We start from the raw sequence: 19,254 nt of genomic DNA, 5'->3' as shown, positions 1-19,254 counted from the left end.
ATGTAAGTTTTTACGTGTGTATTAAATCTAAAGAAGCCTAGAAACTTACCCATCTAACCAAGTATGCAATTGAAGCACCAAAACTCTGTTTCAACGTTTCAACAACCATAGGTGGTTCCTACGGTCCAACCATTTCTTGGTAAAGGCCTAAAACAAGCCAAAATAACAAAACAGATTTGAGGCACCAAACCCTCTCAATTATACTTATTAGATAATATGTAATACTAACAGTATTACACATATGCAATACTAATAGTAATACACATGTGCAATACTTTGTATGACACATTCTTACCCATTTGTAATAGTTAGTTATTTTCTAATAATCTATTAACTCGTGATTAATTAATTAAACCTTCTAATCAATACATGATGGAAACGAATTACGTTTTTTTCCATGAGTAATAACCGTTTTTGACATAGAATCTGAAAATTATGTATGTTTTTTACCTAGAATCACCAAACTCTATATTAGAGTATAATAATTGAAATTGATTGTAGAACTTGAAAATACATCAATATTCAATCGATTTAATAGGAAATCATATGAAAATCAGTAAATACACACATTATTAAGGAAGATATAAGTCTGAAATCAAAGATACCTTCAATTGTAATGTTCAATGGTTGAAATCAATGCTGGGGACACGATTAACGAATGTAATTGCGTAACTACACTATTACAGATGATCGATATACAATATATTCAATGATTTAGGGTTCATAATCACCAAGTTGAGTTGATTGATCTGTAGGTGTTTTGGGGAAGTCCATCGCGAAGGGAAAGGTTGTACAGGGGATGTCAACATAAATTGTTATTATTTGGGTAATTTACAAAAATAACCCTTTAATTAGGAGTTCTCTAGTTCTCTCCCTAATAAAGAGTTCTCTCATGATAATATATATATATATATATAAAGACATATATTTTCGCCGTTTATTTGGTCAGTAAACCAGGGCTGTGGTAAATCCCAAGCATTACCGATACCAGGCATTGAGGTAGCTTGACACGAGTTTGGTCGGTTTCGATTACACTTTAGTTACGATAGCAGAGCTAAAAAACAGGAAAGACGTGGACTAATTAGGTAGCTTTGGTTGGTAAAATTAAGCATTGGTAAAACCCGAACGTTAGAGTTGAGTCTACACGAATTCGGTAAGTTCCATTACATTCGTCATAATATCAAATATTAAACGAAAAATACATAATTTAAGGACCAATATGGTAGCGCCAAATAACCAAATTGGCAATTAGCAACATCAAACTTTGTAATTGTTATATATAAGTATAATAATATAACCAAATTATAAAACAAACTTGGTAATTGTTATATATAAATATAATTATATAACCGAATCATAAAACCCACATTGAAATACAAGTCAAAATGAGAACAAAGACAATTAAAACCTAGAATGGCTAATATTCAACAACAATGTCATGTTAGTAATCAGGTAGAACAATGAGTGTCCTACAACAATAACAATATACCCCAACAAACACACTTATCCTTATTTTTTACAAACCTTTTGCCCCTAAAACATCCTAACACCAATCCCATAACACACCACCCACACCCATCATTATACATCACAAACTATTCCAGCAAAACCGCCATTATTGCTTTCACAATAGCATCATGAATCAAGCATTGATCTCTGAATTACACTGTTGTTCCCTACTGCAACTCCTCCGACCCCAAAACATACTCGAGCAACTAGTTTTATCGAGCCTGAGCGAGCCCAGTTTCCCATCCTCAGATGCGGTTCGGTGAGACGGTGAACCATCCGAACCACCTCGAGGCTCACCGTCTCTTGATTGAGAAGACGGGCATGAGCCGTCATTGCAAGTGCATAAAGGGATGGCTACAGACGGAAACGGACTGCAAGTAACCGGGCAGAATAACTCGGGTGAGACCGAAGCAACACGATTCTTGCTGACCTCAGGGGTGCTTGCGGGTGTGGACTCGGTTGGTTCACGGGGGTGAAGCATGCACGGGGTGCAGAAGCCGAGGGAAAGGTGTAGTTTGATTTCTTTTGCAGGTGAACCGGGTAATCTGGCAAATGAGATGATGCCATGTCGGCATAACGGGCATGGGATTGATCCGGGTGGGCCCATTGATTCAGACGGGTTATTATTTGTTGAGCATAGGTAGAGAGCACATCTCACACATAGTTCGTGTCTGCAACCTGAAAAATTAAAACAAATACAGGTTTCAGTCAAACGATTCGGGTTGTATTTGGTTGACCCAAAACACTTTTGGTTGAAGACTTTTTTAAACAATAACTAATATGTCAGATATGAATATAAAAATTTATGTTGAAGGTTTTCATTACTTCATATATGATATTAACCAGATATATTTATTTAGCTGTTTAGTGTTTACTGAACGAATACGAGCCCATACGGAGCATGTCGTAACCCTGCTTTTAACTTTAACCAAACAAGCGATCGAACACGCACAATTAAACAAAGTTTTCTTGTTCGTGTTCGTTTATGTTCGTCTGTTAACAGTATAAAAACAGTTCACGAACGTATATAAATGAACATAATTGAACATAGATGAACAATCATAACTAAGCTAAAACCAATTAAACGTAATGTAAAGAACAGTGTGTTGGATCTAAAAAGTTATTACTAAGTTGTAATGGGCCAAAAAAATTTAACTAAATATGAACGAACGAACTTTAATAAACGTAAGATAACAAACATAAATGAATATAAACGAACAATCGTCAAACATAAATGAACGGAACATCGAACATAAACGAATTCAGATGAACGAACATCAAACATAAACGAATTCAGATAAACTGATGTTCACGAACATAAATAAACAAGTGAGACGTCTGTTCATGTTAATGCTCATGCGTTTAGTTAAACGAAGAAAATTTCTTGTTCATGTCCGTTCATTTATCAAATAAAAGAACTTCCCACCGAACGGTCCACTAAACGTTCAGTTCGTTTGCACGTGTGTATGTCTAGACAATAACATGTGAAAATAGCAAACCTTCAGCAGCTACTGTGCAAGATCTTTCAAGGCAAACAGCACAAATATCAGTATCATCAGAAAGGGTTCCCGGGGACTGCAAACCGCACTCTCTGCATATAATTTTCAAATGTTAATCCATGTTTTAATTAATAAAAATAGACCAAATATCACGAATATTGCAACCACAAAAGAAGTAAAAACATATAATCCTACCTGGCAATGTTAAGTACACTCATGAGGGGCAATGATAAATAATTAGAAGGGGGGAAAACAGGTATTGCCAGGTCAGAATTTGGGGCCAATAGCGGTTCAAGCCAGTGCCGGCCCCACATTCTTGCTACATCAAGAGGAAGCCACCTGAAACAACATAAAAGTTTTCATCATTTCATGACCAACTAGCAAATAATAACTAGAAAAACTCAAAACAAGAAAAGATGACTGTTGTACCCGTTGCAGTTTAATGTCAATCGACTAGCACCTCTTGCGAGTAGAATCTAAAAAATTAATATACAAAAAAATATGATATTTTTAGAGTAATGTTATTAAGATGAAGGATATAGTAAAGATTACCTGACAGCATTTTAAATTTCCACCACAAGCAGCATAATGCAAAGGAGTACTTCCAGCTCCTACAAAACAATGCATGTTAAAACTTATTGTCAATAACTTATAATGTAAACAAGGTTGAATACAAACAATATTATTACGATTAACAATAATAATCTACGTCTTTAAATAAAAACAATGTAGGAGGTTATGATTTGTGTGATGTACAGTGTACTTCGGATAATTCGAATTTGGATTTTCGGATAATTCGGATACAATTTCAGATGTACAGTGTACTGATCACCTTTCACTAAAATTAGACTTTGGGGCACTTTCAACTAGGCTTGTAAATGAACCAAATGAACATGAATGTAGCATGTTCGTGTTCATTCGTTTAATTTTAACGAACTCAGGAACGGACACAAACAAATAACGAACACGTTTTCTTGTTTGTGTTCGTTCTTTAGGAAATTTAGCATGTTCTTGTTCGTTTATGTTTTGTTCGTTAACAGTATAAACGAACGCACGAACAAAGTTAAGCTAAAACCAATTAAAAGTAATGTGACAAGGTGTTGGGCCTAAAAGTTATTAAAACTAAACTAAGTTGTAATGAATGTTTAATAAAATACATTACGGGACATAAGCGAACAAACTTAAACTAACAAACATAGATGAACGTAAACGAATAAACATAAACAAATTTAAATAAGTGAATGTAAATGAACGTTCATGAACATAGATGTATGAAAAATACATGTATTCATGTTTGTTCCTTTAACTTAATGAATAAAACATTTTTATTATGTTCGTTCATTAATTAAACAAATGAACTTCTCGCCAAACGGTTCACGAACTGCTCACTGAAAATTTGGTTTATTTACAGGCCTACTTTCGACCCTTGACACGATCCTCTTTTAAGTGAAGTATTTTACTCAATCCATTTGTGATAAAACACAATCTAAAATCTAGATTAGCCCATTTTTCTATGTAATCAGGTTTAACTGTAACGTCTAGTGACAAACAATATTATTTGAATCTCAAAACAACGGACATACCTATCAAATCCATTGATGTTCCATAATGAAAGGTAACAGCTGATGTATTTGCATTCAGATCTAGAAGCAACTGTACACAATCAGCATACCCGTTCAACGCAGCCATGTGAAGAGCAGTTATACCTCCATCAGCAGATTTATTTACAAATTTCACCAATGCACTACAATGATCATACACATGATATTACTTAATCACTGAAAGATAACAAAACAACTATAAAGAATAGTGTAACTAAATCTAAAGTCTAAACCTTTGGTCAAACTTGTTTTTGGGGCCGTGACTGTTGCTTCCATCACCATTTGCGTGCGCATCAATAGCTTCAAAAGGAGCACTAGGCACAAAATCAGCTACAACAAGACGTATGCAACGAACGTGCCCGTTCACAGATGCAAAATGGAGAGCAGTTCTTCCACTAAGATAGTCCGCCCTCATAACCTAAAAACACAAAAAAAAAATTGCAAAATTTAGTCACTTTAATAACATTTTCAAGCTCAAAAAGAACTAAAAATGACAACTTACATTGCATTTAAAGAGAAGAAGTGTTTGAACTACTTCCCAGTGTCCGTATCGACACGCTTGCATCAAGGCAGTCTTCAAATCAACACAAGTACATGGCAATTTAATAATAACATAAATTCATACAGATCCATAAATTTCAAAATCAAATCAAATTTGTTACCAGTTAGTTACCTGACCACAATAATTTCTAGAATTAACATCAGCTCCATTATCAAGCAACAATGCAACAATCTGAAACAAAACCCATATAATAAATAAATTAATAATGAAATGAAACCCACAATGGAAATAAGAAAGCATACATCGTTGTGGCCTTTAGCAGCAGCAAAGTGAAGAGGCGAATTCAAGCCACCAAAAGTGGAGTATTTGGCAAGACCAGGGTTACAATCAAGCAGCATCTTAGCCTCCACGAAGTCTCCGTCTCTGGCCGCCGACACCAGCCGTTCGCCGGAGGCCGAGCAGCCGAAAGAGTTGCCCATTTTGAATTGGAAATTGGTAAGGGTTTAACTTGTGGAATTGGGAATTAGGTCAACTGTCTCAGTGTGGTGAAGGAAATTGGGGGAATTTGTGGACAAATTGGTAACTGGGTGTTTATTATTTATTTATACTTTATTTTTTTGTTTTTTGTGAAAGAAAGAGTTGTGTCAAATGAGAATGAGACATGAAGAACACATTTTCACTAAATGAATGTCAAAAGACGGATGGTGGTGCTTTTCACTTTCTTTTTTGTGTTTTTGGGGGTGATAAAGATACGAAATGGGATATCTCTTAACATAATTTGTATGCTAAATCATTTGCATTCAACAGGCTTTGTAAATGTATGCTAAAAGAAACAAATAGGTGTCCTCTCTAGAAGAAGGTAACATGAGAAGGCCATCAAAAGCATTAAAAGAAAATTAAACCCCTAAGACAAATATGTATCCTCTCTTGAAAGTCATTAATCTTAATTATATGTCTTTACAAAGTCATAGGTGCAAATCCATCAAATCATGCTTAATCCGTTGTATCCAAGCTAGTTTGGGTGTCTTTACTCCTTCGTCCCTCCATAACGAGGGTTTCCACAACTATAACCGACATTATTGTTTGTCTCACTTTCACATGCTCAAACCATCTCAATCTTCCCTCTATTATCTTATCCGATATATTAGTCACACCTAATATCTCCCAAAACAAGTCACTTAGTGTTTCTTCATTGGCGCCATCCGTGCATAAAAGCTAGAACTAATTCTTAGTTTTTTCAAAATTTCTGAAGAAATGGTTAACGTTACTCCGGTCCCAAGGCCAGTAAGTGACCAAGAAACCCCGGTGACCACAACCCCAGCAACTAGGAACACCGGCGGTTATACAAATTTTACGAACACTACCCCGGTTACCCAAGCCGGGACAAGTGCAGTAAACAATATTTCACTGGGGTTCACTGATGCCCAGTTGGAGAAACGGACGAGGGTCCCTCGCCAAACACTAGATCAAGTTAAGGCGTGGGCCGAAGCACGTCAGAAAGAGTTCCAAGCTGAGTTGGATGAACGCTTGCGTTCACTTCAACAGGCTGACGAATTCGGCAGTACTCGCCAACATCTCAACATGAACAGTGAGTGCGAGTACTCAGACGATGAGCGGGAAGAATCCGATACCGACGCAAACCCTCGCCATAAGGCAAAAGGGAAGCGTAAGGAAACGGACTTCCAACCGACAAGGAATTTCGGAGAAACTTTTAAACCAACGAACGCGGGGAGAAACCCGCGTGACTTCTCCAAAACCTTTAGACCAACTGCTGCAAATGCAGGAAAGTCTAAGTTTGCAAGGGACATTGCGGAAGCAATCGCCCCGAGAAGTGCCAAACAAATGTCCAACATCAGCACTTATGATGGCCTATCCGACCCAAACGACCACTTGAACAGATTCATTGCGGGGGCAACCGTCAGTAACTGGACGGAACCCACGTGGTGTTATATGTTCCAGATGACTCTGGTTGGAGCGGCCAGGGCATGGTTCGATCGTTTACCAGTCCACCACATCTATGATTGGGCGGACTTTCAGAACAAGTTCAGCCAACACTTCAGCCAACAAAGGAAATATACTGAAGAACAGTGGACGATCCTCAACTGCGTTAGAGAGGAGGATGAATCTTTACTAGACTTCATCACTCGCTTCAACTCCAAAAAGCTAAGTCTGGGCAACATAAGTGAAGATCTTGTTCACGTCGCTTTCATCCAGGGCGCCGAATACCCAGAGCTTATCCGCACATTGACGGGTAAGGACGGCATGCCATCCACATGGGATGCCATCATGACGGCTGCCAAGCGTTTTGCCGAGACGGAGAAGCAACTGGGAAGGGATCTTCCCCAGAGTACACACCTCTACACGCAAAGGACTAGAGAAAACAATGTTCGGATCGCCCGGCAGAACAAAAAGAGGAAGCTAGGTATTTGGCAGTCAAGGGTAAACTTTGACACCTCATCCAGCTCTCACCCTCTTGTTGGCGGAAGAGATAACACACACCCTTCAAACCGAAAACACCGGTGGACGCCACTCACCAAAAGCGTCACGGAGATATTTGCCACCGAAAAACTACCATGGCCAAAAGCTCCAATGATCCGGCAGCGACCTAATGCGGATCAAAGCAAATCCTGTGACTTCCACTGGACAAAAGGTCATAGTACGGAGGAGTGTACATCCTTGAAGGATATTGTTGAAACATTCGTCAAGGATGGAAGACTTGCACACCTTGTGGCATCAATCAAGAAGGGAGGAAGGAATGATAACCGGTACAGAGGCAACGGACGAAAGCCCGTTGACATCAGCATCAACATGGTTCATGGTAAGATCAGAGGAATAAAAAGGCGAGCGACAGAACCATGCACGTGGAAGGAAGCTGAGGTGCGCTTCCCGCGAGTGCCAGGAGGACCCAGCAAAGAAGGCCCTATCGTCATCAAAAGCCAGCTGGGGCACTACATCACTTCTCGCACTCTTGCTGACAACGGCGCCTCGTCAACGGTGATGTACAGGCAGTTCTTCGACAAGCTAGATGACGAAGACAAGGAACGCCTGGAAACGATCTACGCCTCGATGGAAGGGTTCGACGGCAGCACAAACACCCCCCTGGGTATCCTATCTTTCCCCGTCACTCTTACGGACGGGAATCACTCACGCACAGAAGACGTGGATTTTGTCGTAATGAGGAAGCCACACCACACATACGACATTCTCTTCGGAAGAGACGGGATGGCAAGATTCAACGCCGTGGTATCTTCAGTCCACGGCATGATGGGATGGCCAACAGCTGAGGGTGTAGCGATGATCACCGGCATTCCCCAGGTATGCATCGCATCTGTCTCATCTAAACCCAAACCAAAGATGGCTAAACCAACCATCACCGAACCGGAAAGATGGGCCTTCAACGGCAAATACCCTGACCAGGCCGTTTCCATTGGCCCAACAGTTGTTGATCCCACACGCACCTTACTCAAACGCTTATTACAGAAAAACGCTGACATCTTCGCGTGGACACCAGCTGACATGACTGGTGTACCCCGAAGTAAGGCAGAGCATAAGCTCAAGTGCGATCCGGCTGTTACGCCAGTCGTACAAAAGCGTAGAGTAATGGGGCCAGAACAAACTAACGCGTGTAGAACCCAAGTCAAGGAACTCCTTGACGCAGGCATCGTACGCGTTAGTAGATATCAAACATGGGTTGCAAATCCCGTTATGGTACTGAAGAATAACAAACAATGGCGCATGTGCATAGATTTCAAGGACTTAAACAAAGCATGCCCCAAAGATTGTTATCCGTTACCCGAAATTGATCTTAAGGTGGATTCGTTAGCACCGTTTCGCCTTAAATGCTTCCTGGATGCGTATAAGGGGTACCATCAAATCCACATGGCCGTTGATGATCAGGACAAAACCGCTTTTCGGACGCCCGATGGCACATTTTGTTACCAAATGATGCCATTTGGACTTAAGAATGCCGGGTCCACATACCAACGCCTGATGGACAACCAGTTTCATGCCCAAATTGGGAGGAACTTGGAAGTCTACATGGATGACTTGGTCATCAAAAGCCCTGACGCAGAAGCGATGTTGAAAGACATCGAAGAAACTTTCAACACGCTTAGGAAGATAAACATGAAACTCAACCCGAGCAAGTGTGCCTTTGGAATGGAAGAAGGGAAGTTCTTGGGGGTCATCGTCACTAAAGATGGCTTCAGAGCGAACCCTGAAAAGGTCGAAGCCATTATCAAAATGGAATCACCTACTACCATCAAACAGGCTCAGACACTGAATGGACGACTAGTGGCACTTAATCGCTTTTTGGCAAACCACGCGGATAAGTCGTTTCCTTTCGTGTCAACGTTGAGAAACTGTTTGAAGAAAACGCACTTCCGCTGGACACCAGAAGCGGAAGCAGCTTTTCAGGAGATTCGGTCACGCTTGATCGAACTCCCAACGCTCACAGCACCAAAAGCGGGAGAGGAGTTAATCCTATACCTTTCCGCAACAGATAGAGCAACCGGGGCAGTCCTGCTAGTAGAGCGAAAAGGCATCCAGATGCCAATCTATTATGTCAGCCGTATCCTAACAGACGTAGAAACTCGGTACTCTACCCTCGAAAAATTAGTCTTAGCACTTATACATGCTTCACGCAGGTTAAGACGATATTTCCTGGGTCACCCAATCACCATTCTCTCCAACTTCAAACTTGCAAACGTTCTACGCAAACCCGAGTTATCGGGACGCCTAGCCAAATGGGCAATTGAGTTGGGGGAATACGCGATAAAGTATAAGCCAAGACCAGCCATAAAAGGCCAGGTTTTGGCCGACTTTATTGCGGAAGTGCCTGCATCGCGGGAAAAAGAGTGCCAGGAAGAGGCTCAACCCTCTCCAGCACAAGACATCAATGATGTCTGGCGACTCTACACTGATGGAGCAGCCAGTAACGAGGGTTCAGGCGCAGGGCTGAAACTAACCAACCCAGCAGGCCAAGAATACACTTACGCTATTCGACTGGATTTTCCAAGTACGAATAACGAAGCCGAGTATGAAGCATTCTTGGTCGGGCTGAGAATTGCGCGTAAGATGGGAGTGAAACACTTGGAAGCCCACGTGGATTCCATGTTAGTAGCCAATCAAATCAACGGGACGTACACGGCCGTGAACGACACAATGGCCCTGTACCTCGCACAAGCAAAAACCCTTATGCGCGATTTTAACGATTGCAAAGTCATACACGTCAAGCGTAGTGAAAACAAATCTGCGGATGCGTTAAGCAAGCTTGCATCATTAGCCTTCACCCACTTGGGAAAGGACATCCGCATTGAACTCCTCGAGGCACCTTCGGTCCCGCACAAGGAAATTTGTGTCATCCAAACCGGCACAGAAACGTGGATGACACCAATAATAAAATACCTCGCGGCAGGTACACTACCAGAGTCAAAAACACAGGCAAGAAAACTACGCTGTAAAGCACTGAATTATCAACTCATCGATGACATCCTTTACAGACGTAACTTTCTTGGCCCACTCTTAAGATGTGTGGACAACCAAGATGCTGACTTGTTGGTGCACATTTTGTGGCCGTCGCTTGGCGAATAGTTTAGAATGTTTATGTTGTATGCTGTACACCTAGGTAGTGGTTCACGCTGAAAGTGATCCATTTGAAAGAGCATTTTCAAATGGATACTCATTCGATCGAACCAGTTTCTGATTCGATCGAATGAGTCTGCCATTCGATCGAATAGGACTCATTCGATCGAATGAGTCTGCCATTCGATCGAATAGGACTCATTCGATCGAATGAGTCCTGACCGAATGGCAGCGGGTATAAATACCAGCTTTCAGTCGTGAACAGGTAAGGTTTTCGAGGTTTTTGCGTGCCCGGAGCCCAGGTGCTGTCCGGATGAGGGGGGAGGCCATGCTCGACCTCCCCCTGCCATAGATCGTGATTTCTCTGTTTAAACAAGCATGTAACCGTTCGCGTTTATCAATAAAGTGTTTGTTTTTATCTTTGATCTGTGGTTGAAACCTTCCGTCCCGAACCTGCTCGGATCGTCACCGGTCCTACAATTGGTATCAGAGCCACGGTTACCGCTAGAAAGGTCTAACAACCGATCTAGCAAGCCGAGCTCTTGATTTTCTGCGTTCTGGACGTTAAACTGTTGGTGTGTTCTTCGTGTTCTTCGCGTTTTCTGGGCTGGCGTTGAAGGAGTCGAATCAGTACATTCGATCGAACGAGTTCCCCATTCGATCGAATAGGCCTATTCGATTGACTGATTCGATCGAATCAGTCTTCCCGCTCAAAAGTGTCAAATTCAAACGCAAGTTTTCCCGCCCAGACAGCCTGTTCATTCGATCGAACCAGATGTCTTCATTCGATCGAATCAGTTTGTATTCGATCGAACTGGTTTTCCCGCTCAAAGTGTCAAATTCAAATAGCTGATCGAACCAGTTCTTCATCCGATCGAATATGTGCTTCATCCGATCGAATCTGTGGTTCATTCGACCGAACCAGTTCTCATTCGATCGAACATGTTCCAGACCAAAAAAAAAAAAAAAAAAAAAAAAAAAAAAAAAAAAAAAAAGTCTGGAACGCCTGCTTACACGAAAATTTGCCCAAGCCATTTTTATCAGTCGGGAAGTCTTCTGAAAAAGTTTGGCGAAAATAAAATTTTTTCGACAAAATTTCCGGGAAATTTTCGGTTAATTGTCGGGTCAGTGATGAAGATTTTTCTGGACATCCTATACATGTTGATCACATTCCAGAAAAAGTTTGGTGACAGTGAAATTTTCACTGATATTTGCCGGCAAAGTCAGAGCGTTTAAATGTTTAACGGTTAAAGCGGCAAATTTGAAGATGAACAAAGCACAATTACCTGAAGGAATTATCGTCTACAAGTTTAATGGATAACCCCTTGTTCATTGAGCTTCTACAGTGGTGATTGTTATAAGAACACAGAAGAACAGAGAAAAGTGATTACTGATGAGATATGATGTTATTGTGGGGTAGTCAGGAGCATCTGACTATTTATGGGCCAACCAAGTTTAATTTATTGTCCGCATTCTGAAGATTCTGCTTTGTGGAGAGAATCTGAGTTTGAGTTATTGTGGGGTAGTCAGGAGCATCTGACTATTTATGGGCCAATCATGTTAAATATTTATTTTCCGCATGTGAGAATTCCGCTTTGTGGAGGGAATTCTGTTGAAAATTGGTGATTCGCAATCACGAAGTTAATGATGTGTCTTTGTCTCCGATGATGAATCTGCATACAAACTAATCTGTTTAGGGGGAGTAGCTGTGGATTGGAAGCCTCTGTCATTTGTCCAATACATGTTGGTGAAGTAACCGTGTGGGTGAAGATTCGCCGATAGTAAGTCGCGCAGCGGAAGCGTGCATGTATTGTCATGTCTATATATTGGGATACACGTCAACGTCTGAGGGGGAATTTCTACAGTTGGTTGTTTTAAACAGATTATTTAGTCTGAAGATGTCAGCAATGGAGAACACTTTGCATCATTAACCGAGAGTTCAGTCTAAGGGGGAATCTTGCTGCAATGATGGTATTCTTCAACGTGATTATCAAGATAAAGCAGAAGATTTGACTGAAGATTGCAAGAGGTGTCTACAGCAATTCGCAAGCAACGTCCAAGGGGGAATTTGTTGGTGCACATTTTGTGGCCGTCGCTTGGCGAATAGTTTAGAATGTTTATGTTGTATGCTGTACACCTAGGTAGTGGTTCACGCTGAAAGTGATCCATTTGAAAGAGCATTTTCAAATGGATACTCATTCGATCGAACCAGTTTCTGATTCGATCGAATGAGTCTGCCATTCGATCGAATAGGACTCATTCGATCGAATGAGTCTGCCATTCGATCGAATAGGACTCATTCGATCGAATGAGTCCTGACCGAATGGCAGCGGGTATAAATACCAGCTTTCAGTCGTGAACAGGTAAGGTTTTCGAGGTTTTTGCGTGCCCGGAGCCCAGGTGCTGTCCGGATGAGGGGGGAGGCCATGCTCGACCTCCCCCTGCCATAGATCGTGATTTCTCTGTTTAAACAAGCATGTAACCGTTCGCGTTTATCAATAAAGTGTTTGTTTTTATCTTTGATCTGTGGTTGAAACCTTCCGTCCCGAACCTGCTCGGATCGTCACCGGTCCTACATGACTACCTCCTAAGGGAAGTACACGAAGGCATCTGTGGGGTACACGCAGGTCCACGCGCTGTTGTAGCTAAGCTAAATAACACGGGATACTTTTGGCCGGGGATGCATACAGATGCGCTGGCATACATCAGAAAGTGCAGGTCTTGTCAGCTCTACGCACCCAACACGCATCGCCCGAAGAATGAACTTGTTCCAGTCACCTCTGCATGGCCATTTCAGAAGTGGGCCATCGATGTGACAGGCCCATTTCCTACATCAGCAGGAAATGTTCAGTTCCTAGTGGTAGCCATCGACTACTTCACCAAGTGGATAGAAGCAAAACCCTTAGCCCAAACAACCACGAAACATATCAAAAAAATTATTTGGGAATTTATTATTTGTCGTTTTGGACTTCCACAGAATTTGGTGAGCGATAACGGCACCAACTTTGCTGACAAGAAGCTACAACAGTGGCTGAAAGAACTTCAAATCACCCACACCTTTACCTCAGTGGCACACCCGCAAGGTAATGGTGAGGTGGAAAGAGTAAATAAGAGCATCGTCGAAGGCATAAAGAAAAGACTCTTGGAACACAGATCCGGCTGGGTGGACGAGCTTCCGCACGTCCTTTGGGCAAACAGAACGCTGAAGAAGGCCAGTACGGGAGAAACCCCGTTCAATCTCACTTATGGCACTGAAGCCATGGTCCCGGTCGAAATTGGTTTACCCTCACCAAGGGTCTTGATTCAGCCAGAAGACAATGATGCGGAAAGACGGTTAGACCTTATGCTAACCGAGGAACGCAGAGACTTAGCCGCAGTGCGTGAAGAGAACTACAAGCGACAAATGCAAAAGTACTACAACACGCGGGTAAAACTCTGCAACTTCAATGTAGGAGACTACATACTGCGTAACAACGAGGCTTCGAACCAAGAACGCCCAGGAAAGCTGGCCCCGGTCTGGGAAGGGCCATACATTATCAAAGAAGTTCTGGGAAAGGGCGCATACCGGCTCGAAAGGCTCGATGGCACTCCCATCCCAAGAACATGGAATGGAGCTCAATTACGCAAATGTTATATGTAGATCAATTCCAAACTTGTAAAGAAAAGGCCTAGAGCCACTTCTAATGGAAATGATTCTCCTTTCACAATGTGTTGATAGCCTTACCTTTATACTTATGAACTTCCCACACTGATGTGCCGGTATTCACCGCATAAATAGGGGAAGAAGTAAGTCGTTACGTGTGGAAGGCGGCAAAACCCGCATAAACACAACGGTAAAAATTTCAAGTTTTAAGGAAAACCTCCACGCAGGTCAGATGTAAGTAAAGTTTAGCCATCCTTCTAAGTGCAAGTGACGGTCTTACCCGCACAATCACGAACAAGGAGGCAAAACTTCAACCTATTATCTACCACGTTCAAAGGTTAACTTATTCTGAACACTTAGAAAATTTCAAAGGAAAAGATGAGGAAAACTTCCACGCAGGTCAGATATAAGTAAAGTTAAGCCATCCTACTAAGTGTAAGTGACGGTCATACCCGCACAATCATGAAAGAGGAAGCGAAACAAACTTATAATTTGCCACGTTAAAAAGTTAACTTATCTAAGTACTAAAGAAATTGCTAAGTTAAATCAAAACATGCGTAAAATAAACAAGGCAAGGAATTAACACAATCTTTATTCCATCAAAATTCAAATATTACAAAGATTGCTGGGTGCATACCCGCATACAAAAGAAGCTATACAAAAACAAAAATCTACGCTAATGGTGGAAAGGGATCTTCAGGATCATGCTTCAGGACCACTTCCACTTGGACCCGCACAATCAGTAGAGCGTGGCGGTTCAAGGAAAGCTTTAAGAATAGCTAGCCCATCATCAGCAGCAGCGACTTCGTTTACCTTCTCCACCACCGGATGTGGGAAGGCGGCATGCTGATTCACTACTTGGTCATAAACAGCTTCAGTATCCACATCATACAAAGGGAAGTTGGAAGGCGGGATGCCTTTCTCAACAAACCCTAGACCAAGCAGGAAGCCGGCCTTTTCCCCATCCTCATGAGAAGCGTTGAGGGCTGTGCTCATAGCATCGTCATAAGACGTCTCTGTGAAGACCCGATGCACAACCTACAAAAAAGAAAAAATACAAGTATCAAAACCTTTTCTATTTACAAAGAAAAGCGTAAAGACATTATGAAGTTAAGCTTACCTGAGACAACGCTTCTCGAAGAAGCCATTCCTTGGTAACCAGAGCTTCCTGGAGGGCAGCTTGAGCTTGGTTACGGGCGCGTTCGGCTTCACTTTGGTTGAGGTTGGCAAGCAACACTTCTTTAGCCGCAGCCTCTTCAACGCCCTTTAGCTTCCGCTCAGTCTGGTCAAGCACCCCCCTCTGGTCCAGGATCTCTTGAAGCTTCTTCGCGTCTTCCATCGCCAAGGCATCATGAGCCTGTTGGAGCGCCTCTAGTTTAGCTTTAAGTTCCTCATTCTCGAGGCGTAGAGGCTCAGCAACAGCTTCAGCCTTGGTGGCCCTTTCAGTTGCGTTCCTAGCAGTTTCCTTAGCCAGCCGAAGCTGTTCGTTAACAGCTTGGGCAGCCTTGGAACGGGCCTCGAGACGGGCCTGAACTTCAACTTCAAGGGCCTTGAACGCCTTCTCCTTCTCCGCAGCAGCCGCGGAGAGCCTCCTATTCTCCTCCCGGACAGCCCGCGCCTGAGCTACTTCTTGGATTCGAGCTGCTTTTAACTTGTCGTTTTCACGACAAAGCAGCTCGACGCGCGGCTGCATCCGGGCCAGGAGAACCCGAAGCTCATTGGTTAGCCTACCCTCCTGGTAGCTAGCCATGGCTTCCCCCAACCCCACCACTGGGAGCTGCGTGACGAGCCCACTCCACGCATTCCACAGGTGTGCGAAGGGTTGTTCCTCGGCGGATGTTCCATCGTGGAACATACACTTCATTGGAATCCGACACTGCAAATAACAAAAAGCAGTTAGGAAAAGATGATAAAAAAAAGGCCAAAAGAACCCTACGCACATGTAGGGTCAACAACAGGCCGATAGCCGCCAAACCCATCACCTGAACCCAAGGGAAATCCGTCCAAGAGGTCAGGTAGATGGGAAGGAGGCAAAGGTTGGCGAGAAGCCCCATGCATACCTGAAGGATCGGCTGTCGTTGCCGATGACGGAGGAGGCATGGTGAAGGCCGCCGCGGGAGTAGAAACCAACGGAGGTGAACTCACCGTAGGTGAACTCACAACCGTGGTCGCCGCTGCGGAGTCCGCAGAAAAAGTAACCGCCGGCTCAGTGAAAGATGCGGTAAATATGGCACTGACAGCCGGCGGTGATGTCATCACAGCTGGAACTGTTGGCTCAACGGAGTGAGCAACTGAACCAGCGGAAGCAGGCGCAGGCGCAGCCGCATGGGTCGTCGCCTCAGGTAGGCTGACCAAGCCTACCGTCATGGGTCCGGAGGTACTCCTCCCCGCTTCACCCTGGAATGCGGTAGCATCCACGCCTACACAAAGAAGATAAGTATTAATGATGGAATGCTATGAAGTTAAAAATAAAGTTTGTACTTACGGGTTTTCTTGAGCCTGAAAGTGCGGACAGGCGGGGATGAACCCGATGGAGCCGGCCTCTTCACGCCGCTCACCGTCGTCTTCCTGAGCTCTCCGGAGGTGACAGTCGTCGCAGCCTCCGGAGCAGTGGTCTTATCACCACCGGGGTTCCCCGCCACCTCCTCGCTCTCGGTCTCTGAATCAGACCGAGGCACCGGATCGGCAGTGGAGGCCACCTTCGCCTTCCCCTTCCCGCCGGCAGCCTTCTTCTTCCGCACCAACGAAGGACCATCTGCGGATTCCTCATCAGAACACAGGATTAGAGGAATTCCAGCAGAGGTTTCAACATTGAGGGGTCGAGGGTTGAATAACGCCTTACCTGGCCGCCTGGCGCTCAGGATCTCGTGGCCTGGCGGGTAGACCTCCACGAACCGATCCGCCGTCTGTGCAAGGATGGGCAACTCGTTCTCATCTAGAGCACGAGTACCCATCCGAGCGGGACTATCAGCCTCCCGCGGATACAGGAGCGACTGCAAGTCGTTCCCCTCTGAAATAAAAGAAACAGTTAGAAGACAAACATATATAAACAAAGAAGAAAGAGCGTACCGTAAGGGACAGAGTTCAAACCGTATTCAAGGACGATCGGGATCTTTTGCGCATCCGCATCCTTCCACACCCGGCTCATCCCGAGCATCACCATCCCGGACTCCGCAAAGCGGTAAACCGGAGATTGGACTCGGGATATCTTCGAGAACCATTCCGCCTCCTGATAGTTGGAGGCGTGAAGGCTGGGGAGTGCTTGCCCATTCTTGAACTTCATGGCAAGGGGGATGGCGCGAGCGGAGATAAAAAAGAACTCCCGCTTCCATGAACGAAGACTGCGCTCGGTTGCGCAAATCTTCAAACCCTTTATCCGGGTTATCAGAGTATACCACCCCTGGATGCACCTCCAAGAGTAGAAGGTCATCAGGCGGTCGACGAAGGGCTCAACGCCCAGAATCCGGCACACCCACTCGAAGTGGCGAATCTTCGCGATCGCCATAGGGTGCACCTCGGTCAGGTGTACACCGTGCCTCTCCAGGACATGGTACACAAACTTTGTCAAAGGGAACCTAAGATTCCCATAGACAAAGAATGCGGCATATACCCCGATCTTGCCTCTGGGGGCATCATACACTGTCTGATGAGGTTCAGGAAACTCAGGCTCGAGAGACTCGAGCATGAACTTCCGGACGATGTACTGATATAGATCGACAGGCAGAGCACACTGGCACACGCCAGCAGTACTCTTGTCATCCTTGTCGGACGTGGATGACGGGTGCTCGGCGTGCACCCCAGCCTCCTGGGCTGTAGCCCCAAGGTCGTAAGCAGAAGACATCTTGTAGGTATGAAAAGGAGAACGATTTCAAGAGAATCCTCGACGGAAAAGGAGAGTATTCGCCGGAAATCATTTTGAAGATGAAGAGAAAAGTGAAAGTGTGGATTGCAAAGGACCCTCTCCCCCTTTATATACTAATCGCAATTAATGCGGTGAATTTAATGCGGAAGAGAGAGAAATCGCAGGTGCAATGAAACTATGACACGTGGCAAAAAGCAAGCTGGCAACAGCTGTTGAAAGGACGCGTGCCAGTAATTTCGCGGCCACGCGCCCGAAAATTCGCGCCCACGCGCCTGAAAAAGCGCCTGGAATGACCATATACTGTCACGTCGCTATAACTTCCTGCACGTCCTGACACTGTCAGAAGAAACCGTCGGACGACGTTTCAATAGTTTGGACTGTTCTTATCCTTTCACCAACTCTTCGAATTTCAAAATTTCAAAAAGATTCAAAAGCGGGAAAATACCCCTTACCTTGGCAACCAAGTAACTATAAGACAGGTGTGAGTAAAGTGTTAAGGCAAAACCCTTCACATACTTAGCACCCGCAGGGAATTGACGCCAGGAATACCTTGGAAGTAAAGTAACCGTAAGACGAGTGCGGGTACAGTGTCAAGGCAAAACCCTTCACATACTTAGCACTCCGCAGGGAATTCAAACCAAGAAGGATTTTCTGGGCCATGCTTGCGGAAACGGGAATAACATCCCCGCATGGCGGGAACGTCGAGAACTATATTGTTTGAAACTCCAAGATGGAATTGGTGGTTTTAACATAATTGATCACTATGTTGAAAACTACCAAAACCCCATAGAGAATCCACACAAGTGGGACTCAACGCTCCTGATTTGCGAGGAGGTTACAGACCTACCCGCTTCATACCCAAAGATCAAGCAGAAAAGTCGGGAATTTCTGCGTGACATTAGGAAAACCGCGGGAAGAATCCCCACGGAAAACCTTAAAACTAAAAGCCCTTTTCAAAACCCCTTGCTAGTCCAAAAGTTCACCTCACTTATTAATAATTCATGAGAAGAACATTGGACTGGGGGGACTTGAAGAGGTAGGTCCCAGCAGAGCCC

The 19,254-nt window shown here is 43.9% G+C and overlaps 1 protein-coding gene across 1 annotated transcript; it reads right to left on the bottom strand.

Annotated features, from left to right (window-relative positions):
* Nucleotides 1-1,341: 1,341 nt before the first annotated feature.
* On the bottom strand, nucleotides 1,342-5,668 carry LOC143597179 (E3 ubiquitin-protein ligase XBAT33-like). The gene is made up of 10 exons (XM_077075760.1): nucleotides 5,414-5,668; nucleotides 5,283-5,342; nucleotides 5,112-5,183; nucleotides 4,843-5,027; nucleotides 4,592-4,752; nucleotides 3,561-3,619; nucleotides 3,438-3,484; nucleotides 3,204-3,347; nucleotides 3,009-3,100; nucleotides 1,342-2,187 (listed from the first exon to the last, which is right to left on the bottom strand). Exons 1-10 carry the CDS (start codon nucleotides 5,588-5,590, stop codon nucleotides 1,643-1,645), a joined length of 1,542 nt encoding a protein of 513 aa, XP_076931875.1. The 5' UTR covers nucleotides 5,591-5,668; the 3' UTR covers nucleotides 1,342-1,642.
* Nucleotides 5,669-19,254: the final 13,586 nt, after the last annotated feature.

This window comes from Bidens hawaiensis, unplaced genomic scaffold (genome assembly GCF_021521415.1).
Source record: "Bidens hawaiensis isolate Kalapana, Puna unplaced genomic scaffold, B.hawaiensis_p1.1 tig00047699_1, whole genome shotgun sequence".
NCBI lineage: Eukaryota > Viridiplantae > Streptophyta > Magnoliopsida > Asterales > Asteraceae > Bidens > Bidens hawaiensis.
Note: the sequence above shows the minus strand (reverse complement) of the source record. Positions and strands in the feature narration are given on the sequence as shown.

Excerpts from the sequence above, each read along its gene's own strand:
- LOC143597179 (XM_077075760.1), bottom strand. The coding sequence starts at position 5,590 with ATGGGCAACTCTTTCGGCTGCTCGGCCTCCGGCGAACGGCTGGTGTCG. Across the intron at positions 3,485-3,560 it reads GAAATTTAAAATGCTGTCAG|ATTCTACTCGCAAGAGGTGC; the intron begins GTAATCTTTACT and ends TTAATTTTTTAG. Across the intron at positions 3,101-3,203 it reads AGTGTACTTAACATTGCCAG|AGAGTGCGGTTTGCAGTCCC; the intron begins GTAGGATTATAT and ends AATTATATGCAG.